This window comes from Cucumis sativus, chromosome 7 (genome assembly GCF_000004075.3).
Source record: "Cucumis sativus cultivar 9930 chromosome 7, Cucumber_9930_V3, whole genome shotgun sequence".
Taxonomy (NCBI): Eukaryota; Viridiplantae; Streptophyta; class Magnoliopsida; order Cucurbitales; family Cucurbitaceae; genus Cucumis; species Cucumis sativus.
This window is the reverse complement of record NC_026661.2, coordinates 10,566,799-10,578,940: the sequence shown is the minus strand read 5'-3', so window position 1 is coordinate 10,578,940 and position 12,142 is coordinate 10,566,799. Positions and strand designations below refer to the sequence as shown.

At 25.4% G+C, this 12,142-nt stretch overlaps 1 protein-coding gene across 1 annotated transcript; it reads right to left on the bottom strand.

Annotated features, from left to right (window-relative positions):
• Positions 1–5,923: 5,923 nt before the first annotated feature.
• On the bottom strand, positions 5,924–6,924 carry LOC105436118 (histone acetyltransferase KAT6B). Its single transcript, XM_011660676.2, has one exon. The coding sequence runs from the start codon at positions 6,716–6,718 to the stop codon at positions 6,167–6,169; it is 552 nt and encodes a 183-aa protein (XP_011658978.2). The 5' UTR covers positions 6,719–6,924; the 3' UTR covers positions 5,924–6,166.
• Positions 6,925–12,142: the final 5,218 nt, after the last annotated feature.

Genomic DNA, 12,142 nt, shown 5'->3' with positions numbered 1-12,142 from the left:
TAACATAATTAAAAAGTCTCGATCATTTTTAAAAATATTTCGGGTTTGTCCTTTATTTTTATCTTCTTCCTTTTTTCTTTTGTAATTCTTCTTTTTCTTTCCATCTTTGCATTTTTTCTTTTATTTTTTTTTAAATCACGATTTTTGTTTTGTTTTCAATCGATCATAAATTTTGTATGATTTTTTTTTGTTCAAGATCGTATACAAAATATAAAAGATCTTGGTATACGATCTTGATAAAAAATCGTCGAGATATTGATGGTTTAGATTTTTGGTACACAATCATGTAACCAAAACTAAACGATCGCGTACCAAATTTAAAAGATTTATTTGATACACGATCTTGAAAAAAAATCGTTGGATATTGGTTTGGCTACATTGTGTACCTAAATCGATCATATACCAAATATAAAAGATTTATTTGATACACGATTTTGAAAAAAATAGTTAAATATTAATACACGATTGTTTAGATTTGGTTACACGATGATATACCAAAAATATATTATGCACATGTTGACTTGGATAATTTTTGCATTTTTCATTGTTATTGCGTGAATTTTTTCCATTTTCGAAATTGTTCTATTATTTGTAAATATTCTATGCATTTGTTATATTTTTAAAAAAAACTCAAATTATAACCGATGCTGTAAATTTAATATTTTGATATATGATATGTACATACTTTAACTTCCTCGTTTTCTATATTTCTTAAATATTGTTTTAAAATTTTGTCACCTATTTTAGTTATGTTGCATTTTCTTTTCCCTTTTTTTTATATATATTTTCAAATTTTGAGGGTGTGATTGGATGTATTTAACGTAGAATTATGTTTACAAATTTTGATTCATATTTTGTTTAGTCAACATTCAAACAATAACTATTTTAGTGTCTAAGTTTTCCATGATGGTCTCTATTAGTTTATAAACTTCAAAAAATATACAAATAATTTTTGTTGAGTTTATATTACACTCAATTTAGCTACTCAAATTTTGATTTTAACGTATGTAATTTGAATAATACATGTCTAAGTTAACATGTAAGAATTACAAATACTTTAAGCTATGTTATTAATTCATTGAAAGTAAAATAAATATAAAGTATGAAAATGATCACTTGTGAAAGAGTTTGGGATTGAAATATAAACATCTAAAATCAAATTTAAGGTTTTAAAGGTAGCTTTTTCCTCATATCATTCATATTAATTAACCTCATAAAATTAAAATTAAAATTAAAAACATTTGACATTATACCCTTGTTTTTAGCTGTTGTTGGCACATTATCAACTTGCACTTTTCTTCTTTTTCTTAAGATTGCATATATAGATTCAATTTCAATTTGAATATTCCACTGAAAAGGAATTAGAAAATGGCAAACATAAAGTAAACAAGAGAAAGTTTCATATTTTATTTGAATTTTCTATGAATTATTTGTAGGTAGTGGGTTGCTTTCATATTGATGGTGACAAAGGTTGATGCAAACTTGGTGAAGATTAATAATTTTAATAAAAGCTTATTGAAGTGGAAAATTTTGTTACGAAAACATCTCTATTAATTACATATTTTATATCTCTATTAACTAATTTCCCATAATAATACACGATGGTTAACTATAACTTCATACTTTACTAAACCCTTCTTAAAAAGTTTTACCACTCTTGCTTTCTGCAGGTTAATGTTTTATGATTTAATAACTTTGTAAAATTATTTCATGATCATCTAAAGGTACATATGTAAAATTAAATATATGTGTATGTATATGTCATTCTATTTCAACCATATTTTATCGAAGTCTATAAAAAATTCTAAAAGAAAATATACATTTATTCGAAAAAATCTTTAAAAAATATATACTTTTTATTGAAGAATAATAAAAATCTTTAAAAAAGATATACATTTTACCAAATTTGTTCTAAAAATCTTCAATAATAATATCTACTTTTTCAAATCTATGATAGTGTAGATTTGTTTCTAACTCACCTTTTTCTTTTTTTTGAAACTTTATTAATTCAATATATTTACCGTGGAAGATATAAAATTTTAATTTCAAAGTTAGAAAGTGATCTTTACTCTGGACAGAAGAAATAAAAAAAAAAAAGTTAAAAGTATTTTGAAAACTATTTTTTAAACTCTTTTAAATTTTCTTTTGAAAAATAAAGATGGTTTATAATTTATTTTCGAGTCAATTCAAACACTTTTAATTATTAAGTTATACTTATCTTCATAATGTTGAGTCGGACTTCAAAACATAAAAAATAGTCTTTTAATGATACTTAGGTCAATTGAACCTTTCATATTCGATTATTAATTATTAATATCTTGTTGCTGTTATTATGAAAAAGTTGAAATTGAACATTTAAACTATATATATATAGGCTTTTTGATTTAAGGTTTTATAGTATCAGTAAAATATAAACAAAGAATGTCTAGAAATAAGATGTATCTAGAAAAATAGAATGTGTGGAAATAAAAAATGGTTGTATATTTGGTTAAGCATAAAAATTGGTATTGAAATTTGATGAACAACAATTATGTATATATTTAATTTATGAAATTAAACACGAAAATCTCGTATAATTGTAATAGGTTAATTAATTAATTAAGATTCTAACCTCGCGGTTTAATTAAACAATATAAGAAATATATTTTAATACGTAATATATTGTATGAAAATTAAAAACGAGATAAAATTATAAAATATTGATAAAGAATACTAATTTTTTATTTATATATAATAATAGTTAAAAAATTTATGTTAGAGTTATGCATAGTGTCTTCTGTGTTATGATGTATATATCTTAGTATGATATAGATGCTCTACAGTTTGTGTGAGCTTTAGGAGCTGCGGTTGTATAAACCTTTGTTTGTTATGTTTTGGTTAAGGTGTCTCCACGTTTACTCGTGAAATCAATTATTTACAAGCTACACTTCATGTATATATATGTATATGATTAGTCTAGGATATGTTGTGTTATGTTACATGTACAATAGTTTATATACTAGATTAGTAAGTTTATCACGTTAAAGTTTTCATCAGAGTCGACAAATACAGGTAGAGAAAATCGTTGTCGATCGTCTTCACACCATCTTTCAGTCTAAGCTAGCAGGTAGTCTGGAAGGGGAGTGTGACAATGACAGTGAGGAAAAAAAAATAGTGAACAAGAATTAGGAAAGAAAAAAGAAAATAAATAATAAATAAATAAAAAAGAAAAAAAAACATTTCGCACCGATAAAAATATAAAATAACAATAATAATACTAACAATAAATAATAAAAATAATAATAATTGATGTAATAAAGGCAAACAACTTATTAAAACAATTGTAACCTCTAACTAATTGTAACCTCCCTACACCTATAAATAACCTCACATCTAATGAAAGAGATAGAGAATCCATTTGAGAAATTAATTCCAACTTTGAATTACATCAATAACGTAATAACAATGATAAGTATAATAATAATATAATAATAGTAACAATAACAATAAGAAGAAGAAGAAAAAAAAAATGAAGAAACAGTAATAGTAATAATAAAATTTTCTCTATCTCTCATTTTTTTTCTCACTTTTCTAGACAAGAGAAAAATAGGAACAAGAGTTGAGATTTTAAAAAGAAAGAAAGCAATGATAATAACACTAGATAAAAATATAAATTGTTTAGGTCTCTTTCTCTCTCTTTAAAGAGAATAAAAAACCAACTTTTTAAAATAATTATACAAAAAGTAAGAGAAAATAAAAAATTTCTGGTACATTTTTTTTCTTTCTCTCTACCTTTAAAAAGATAAGAAAAAGAAACAAGGATTTAGATCTCGAAGAAAATTGCATGTCGTATGAGATGTGGATCGTTGAGAATAAATCTCTATCCAATGCAATTTCCAACTAGGTTTTTCTTTAATTAGGTTGTTTAAGATAAAGAAAAAAAGACAAAGAAAATAAAGTAATAAAATGAACAAGTAAGTAAAAACCAATCTTTTGCAAATAAAAAAAATATATTTTTTCAGTAGAGATTCTCTCTAAACAATTTTATGTGAAATTATCATTTTTTTTTCACCTTTCAATTCTCTCTATCTCTATTTTTTCAAATAACCAAAGCTCTCTATTTTTTCAAATAACCAAAGCTCTCTGTTTATAGATCCGAGTACAACAAATTAAGAAATTTCAATAAGTATAAAAATAGATATTATGTGAATAAATAAATTTTATTTTTTCCTAAAATAATAGAAATGACATATTATGAGATTTTCTAAAAATAAAATGATTTTTCCCCTAAAGTTAAGTAGAAATAAGTTAAATTTGATATAAAAATATTTTGTTTAAAATAAATTGATTTTTTTCCTAAAATGATAGAAATAAATTAAATGAGATATGGTAAGATTTTATATTATTATTAAATTTTTATTTTAAAAAAAAATTAAAAAACTTAGCAACTATTATTAATATTAGTTTTAAATATATATATATAATAATAAGAATAGGCGGCTACAATATGTATTATTTAAATACGTTTAACACTAATATATATTTTCAAATGATAATAATCATATTTACAAACGGTAATTTTTCATATTCTATTGGAATAATTTTGAAGCATAATTCATCTAAAGTAAAACCAAAGATAGAAAGAAAAAAAACAGAAAAAAATATTTGTACGGTAAGGTCTCATTTGTTTCATGGACATCCTAGATTTACATGGAGTGGACATTCGAACCATCATGTTTGTTTTACAATATAGTTTCGATATTTGAAATTTTTTAGCATTATAAAGATGCTCAAAAGAAGAGCATTCGAACAGTTTTGGATGCTCTTCTAAAAGATGGGTTTGATCCAAATTTTGGATGCTCTTTTGAAAGATGGATCAGTAGATTTTGGACATCCTCTTTTACATTTTTTTTCTTGTGCCAATATCTAAACGATCTTGATACATGATCATTTAACAAGATCACATTTAGATATTGGTATACGATCGCATAATAAAAAAAAAGATGAGAGAATGAAGAAATCGCAAATAAGAAAAAGTGGGAATATGGGGAAAGAAAGTAATAATATATGAAGAAGATATGAAAATTAATGAATTAACCGTTCTAAAAAATTCAAAATCAACAAGGACAAATCTAGAATTTATGAAAAAATAATAGTGACTTTTTTTATTTATTAAAATGTCATACCAATAATTATATTAAAGGACAGTTGCAAAAATGACAAAACAAATTATAATAATTAAATCAGTAACGCATATACTTTATTATTTGTAAAAATGACAAAAACTAAAGTCCAACTCACACCTACAAAAACACAAATTTGATTATTTTTACTATAATTGCAAAATCACAAACCTTTAAGACATTTTTACAAAATAGCTAAACTAATTTGTCACCAAATATAAATTTTTTTATATTAATTTAAACTCTAAACATTTCAATAGATAAGTTAGTTTACACGTTTAAATGACTTCATAGTTCTTTTACTTAAAAAACAATCTAGAACAACCTAGTAAATCTATTGTTTTTTCAAAATTCTACCAACAAAAAAGTAGCTAAAAGAATTATGACCTAATTCTCTAACTAGGAAAAAAAAATTAAAGAAAAAGCATATTTTATATAATGCATTCCCACTATTTTTATGTTTTGTTTGTGTCTTTCTATAAAATAGATGTTTTGTATCCTAAATTTTATACATTTATTTTCATTATTATATTCGATTTCCATATATTTGTTTAGTATCTTAACCTTTAGATACACAGATAGAGTTTTAGAAATGCTTTCATTAGTAATGAATATTATTGTATAGGCTTCTAATGTTTTAAGTGTTAAACGGGTTCGATAAAAATCGATTGATAGACAAACTCTTACTCATCGATGTCAAAGTCGATTTGACACTTTACTAAATCAACTATGATCGGTTGGATGTCGGTTTTTTCAAAAAATAACTCCAAGAGACCTGTGATCATCTCTACATACACAGATAATGTTTGGACTTTGGCCTGACTGAAGGATTAAAATGTGAATGTACATATTAGGATTTTAAGTTGATGGACAGTATACATATTATATAGGGAGGGAGGTGGGGGCAAAACAAAAAATTGGAAAAAGGATGAAAGGTCAAAAATACCCCTAAAGGAAAGAGAGAGAGAATATTTCACAAAATCCCCAAAATTTGATTTTGAGTGTCATAGGGATTCAAGAAATCCAGTTTTGGTTAGAACAGCATTTCTTACTTTACTCAGATCCCTTCCTTTCAAAGTTCTTCCAGCTCCTTCAAACACCGAGAACGACGATATCTGAGCCCTAGCCAATCTCTTTGCTATCAATTCATGCGGCGGAACTCTCTTCCCAATTCCTTCTTCTTCTTCTTCTTCTTCTTCTTCTTCTTCTTCATCCTCCTCCTCCTCGCTACCGCCGCCCTCAACTACTCCATCCTCATCATCCTCTTCATCCCAACACACTTTCCTATTCCTAGGGTTTTTTCTTCTCTCGGTTTTCGACCACTGCGGAATGGACCCAATTTGAGCACCCACGCCGCCGTTGGGCCTCGGAATCATTCTGGAAGCGGAGGGGAGAAAGGGGGATTCCATAATGGATGAATCGGTGGGGAAACTGGAATGATAGGAGGTGGTTTTGGATTTCTCGTTGAGAACATTCCAGACGTCTTCTTCTTCGAAATCGCCGTTTCTGAAGGACCGCCAGAGAGCGGTGGTTAGGGCAGTTCTGCCGCCGTCCATGGGGGCTGGTGAAGAGAATTATTGAAGATGTGATGAAATTGAAGAAGTGAATTTTTATAAAGAGAAGGTCCGAAGGAAATGGAGGGGGGGGGTTCTGTGGATACGACAGCGTTTTCTTATATGATTTTCTTTTGCTCGACTTGAAATAGGAAGATGCGTGTGACAACCAAAGTATAGAGAAGAAATGTAATATTATGAGCTGTGTCCTCATATTCACATTTATCTCTTCTTTTTCTATGTTTTCTTTTTCCATTTTAAACCTTATTATTAATTTCTTTTCCTTTTTTATTCTTATTCTTTTTAAATAAAAAACAAAAAAAACAACAAACTAAACCACTAAATATTTTTTTTAAGTTTGAAAAAGAGAAAGAAGTTTATTCTTCCAATACCTTATTATTTGGTATATGTATGAGTTTTACTTAATTTTCTTTGAGTTTCTATTGGTGAAAAATCAATGAATTTGGTATTTGGTTGTGTATAGAATGTATACCTCAACTAAAATAACATATATCATTGATCATGTGCTACTATGTTCCAATTTTTTATATAGTGAAGGTCATTTAAATCAGCCCCACTACTCAACAAGATACCACACCAATTTACTACATAGGGCTGGCCAACAAGATTTCAATCAAGGCTAGCTAATTATATATTAAAAAAGTACTAACTCCTTACTCTAGTGTATCTACTTGAGGTATACATATGAGCTTTATAAAAAGAAAAAGTACTTCTCTCTATATAATAATTAGACTCAAAACTATTAAAAAATGCATGCATTGAAAATTAGTTAATTATTGTTATATTTTGATTAATTTTACAATATTTGAAAACAACTTCTGAATGAATTAAGATTTCAAATGCAAAAATGTCTAATAATGCATATGTAAGATTTATCTTAATGCAAAAATTGATGTTAACATTAGAGACAAATATTAGGAGTTTATTTTCTGCGTTTAGTTGTATGCATTCTTTGAAGAACATCATGCTCAAATTTTTAAAACTAAAAAGATCATTTTTAAAACTTAGTTTTGTTTTGCAAATTAACCAAGAAGTGGAAGCACCAAATTTATGAATAAGAAGTTGAAAAAGAATTTAAAAAATGTTTGAATTGCCTATAAAATTTTGTTTTTAAGAACATATTTTTTATAAAATGACTTTAAAATTTACGTGTTTGATTTGATCTCTTTATAAATATTTATATGTAAAGTTATATTTGGTTAACGATATTTATATTTAGATCAAATTATAAAAGATTATGAACTAATTTCATAAAGAAATACATATATTTCCAATCTTTTTCACTGTATGTTATCTTAAAATTATTAATTTTATCTTTTTGTATTAAATTTTTTTAGACAATTCAACTTTAGAAGCACAAATATTTTGAAATGTAAATACATATCCATTAAAAAAAATTGATTTTCAACAACAAAATATAAATAAGAAAAATAATTTTTCTAACACAATATAATATCAACTAGACAAAAAAATGTGCAATTCAATCACGTTCTTCATTTATCGTCATTTCACGAACCGAATGATCATGTTCTTCATTGACGTTCTCATGATTTCTTTCACAAATGTTAAGACAAAGTAGATTTTACTGATAGAGAAACCGTTGCAAATCTCTATACTTAAATATATATGATCACACAATGAAAAAATATTCAAAATATTTTAAATAAAAAAAGAACTTCCGTAAAACATATATTTAAAAGGAATAGAAAAAATAGAAAAAAAATTATTCTAAAATTTAGTTAAATGCGTTTCTCTCAAAACTCCATTTTTCTAAAATTTATTTTAAACCAATTTCAAACACCTCAATTTATCTTAAAATAAATTATTATAAAAATTAAACACTTTAAACGTCAATTCAAAATATAAACCAAATATATATAGTAGGATATTGAGATAAACTTTATTTTAAATAAAAAAAAAACTTTAAAAAACATTAAAATATCACAACTTATTTACTAAACATTCTATAAATGAAGAGAAATTGTAATGTTTATGATTTATTTATGTATATATGAAAATAGACCTATTAACAACCCTCTACCTTATAAAAGAATTGTGAGATATATTAAATATAAAAAAATGGTATATTGTGAGGTTTTGTCAAAGTTGTCATGCAGAGGGGAATCAAAATAATTAATGAAAAGAAGTTAAAAGAGAACACTAATGTTAAAAGATTAAAAAAAGAAAAGAAAAGAGCATATTATAATGTACATATTAAATACATTAATTTGGGGGGTTGATAAGGAATTTTGGGGTAAAGGTTAAAGTGGAAAAGGAGCAAAAATAAGCACATGTTAAAATTTGGGGTGAGCCGTCATTCAACCCATTTAGACGTCTTCCCCCAACATACACATCTTTACAATCTCTATTTCTTTCCAATTTTGTTGCCCTCACTAAATTATTAACCCACACTATTGTTTTTCTCTATAATATATCTACTTCTTACACTATACTATATGATTCACATTTTTTATATCCTTCCAAATCATTTAAATATTATAAAGACATTACCACCTTTTATTTATATATATATATATATAATTATTGTTGAGTGCATGTAGTCTCTTTCAATTTTTGTTTTTGCATTAAATTGTTATATAGATAATTAAAATATACAATAGCTTTTATCTAATCATTTTTTCCTTTACATTTTAGAAATTATCTTTATACTTTTTTTAAATGTTGTACTATTAATTGCGTCACAAATGTTTTAATATCATTGTTAGAGTGAAATTTTGTAAGGTTAAAATATACTAAACTTTACAGATTTTCATACTATCTTAAAAATAAAACCTTTAATATGGTCTCATTAATATCCTTAACATTTCATAAACAAAATTGCTTTTTATCTTTACCTTTTCACTTTTTTTTTTCCCTCTAATTTTTTACCGTTTATGAATAACCACTAAGCGGATTACACTAAAATACAAAAATGAATTTTAGTAGAAGTATTTTGTCCATTTTATTGTTTTTGATAATATATTATAATTGTAAATTTAAAAAAAAAATGGAAAAAAAGAGACGGCCTTTTTTGTTTTTGTTTTTTTTAAAATAAAGATTAACAAAGTTTATGCATGTGATTATGTATTGTAATATAGTCAATATTTATTTAGAAAACATTTTAAAAATAGAAAATAAATATTTGCCCTCTAGAAAAGTAAAGTTTAATAATTATTTTTTTTAAAGAAATGGGGTGCAAAGGATTTGTTGTATTATTATTATTTTCTATTTTTAAAGAAACGCTATATATATATATATATATATATATATATATATATATATATATATATATATATATATTAGTTGAACGTTGAAGTGAAAAAGAAATGTGTAATGATGACAAGGAAAGATTCCTTCGTTATTATTATTTTTGTGAGTTTCTTTGAGTTTAAAATTCTTCTTCAGCTGGCGGCCGACGAAGGTTAACAATTGGATTCTGTCCAGCCTTCATACAATCAAACAATCAAACAATCTTTCTTTTTTTCTATGTAATCAAATTCATTTTCATATCTTTATTTTATACAAATTTTGCTACAACATATGCTTTTCATTCATATTCTCCAAAAATTACTCAACTAAAATATTTTTAAATTAAATTTTAATTAGTAAATTAACAAATATTATTTTCAAATAAAGTAAACACGTTCATAACTTATACTATATTACAAACATTATAATACTTCTTCTTTTATGTTTGAACATTTTTATATGATATAATAAAAAATATTAATTTCATTCCTCGTAAATATCGAATCTATATGTAAATGCAAAACCATCGATAAAAAATTTAGTATTATCCTTTTAATTAAGTTAGAAAACTTTCATGTTTAAAAGTTGTTCGGTCAAAGTCAATTAGGAGTTTAATTAAAATTATGAAAAATGAACAATAGAAAATTGAGGTCTTAAAGTGTATTTATGTTTTTACGATGTTTGCATTTGTAATTAACATGATTTCTTCACCGACAAATTTAATATAAAAATCTATAAGTTTTGAAACAAACTTCAAACTTAACTTTTTAATATTTGAGAGGTAACTGAAACGTTGAGTTGGTTATTATAATTAATTATTATTTTAATCTATAAGTTTCTCGGTATGTTATAATGTTTTGTGTTTGGAGTGTAATCTATTTTAGTTTCGACAATAACAAATAAACATTGTTACAAAAATAGAAAGAGAGAGAATGATTAACAAATAGTATACACTATAACCAAATTAATGATTTAAATAGTAATTCTACCATAGACTCTAGGTTAAATAATAATCGGAAACACCAACTCTTATACTTAAAATCTCAAAGAAATGAGTGATTGGTTAGTCTACATCAAGTGTGCCTCAATTAAATACCTCAAGGTATAATAAATAACCCCATAGTGTAAGGATGTTTTTTAAATTTTAACCTTTTTTTTTTGGGTAATTTATGAGTTTACTAATAGTTGTTAATGAATCTATTTTTGTTGTTAGTTTAATAATTTATGGAGAAAACTTCAACATTTTGTGGTATATTTAATAATCATTTAGATATTTTTTTTTATAATTATTTGGTTTTCAAATGTATATACTTGTTTTTTAAAATTTTCTTACATTTGCGTTAGGTAAGAATTTGAATTCATAGCTAATTAAAAAAAAAAAAGAATGAGATTAATAAAACTATTTGTTTTAATTTTCAAATTTTAGCTTTGATTTGAAAAACATATAAACAAATAAATGTGAAATTATGTTTATAGCCTTAATTTTTGTTTTAAAATTAAAATACCAATTGATGCATGATTAGTAAGTTAATCATTCATAGATTGTTAGTAAACTCGGCTGGGTCAACATATCATTTTACCCTTGAATTACGTCTTGCTCTTTAAGTTCCATTGATTCACTAATTGAACAATTGGTTTTAGGTCCAACCTATAAACAGAATCCCTCTCGGGTTAATGAGAGGGTGCAACCTATCTACCAACCCTAAAGCGGGTAGGAGTGAATTTCGTTTTGCACCCCTATGTCCTTAGTCATCCACCCGGTTTTACCTCTGAAATGGAAGGCTTATTGGGTCAACACTGTTGAGTTGCCCTCACTTATGCAAATCTAAGGATAATTTCATTTGAACAGAAGTTCATAGTTAGCTCAAGATTAAGATTAAGTTACCTAGGTTGAATAGTCAAAATAGTTAGTTTTATGTAGTCAACGGTGTTATAACTTCAAGTGACTTTATTTCATAGTTCCAATCTTAGGTAGACTCTTTACATAGAATGTTCTCACTTCCAATTCTCTACATGAACGGTTCCGGATCACATTGTCCTGATTACAAAGTGGGCTGCATCTAGTGTCCCCGTAATAAGGCGAATAAGACCCTCAACCTTATTCATACACTATATATCATTTGGGCTATATACTTGAACTTGATCTACATATATGTC

Excerpts from the sequence above, each read along its gene's own strand:
- LOC105436118 (XM_011660676.2), bottom strand. The coding sequence starts at position 6,718 with ATGGACGGCGGCAGAACTGCCCTAACCACCGCTCTCTGGCGGTCCTTC.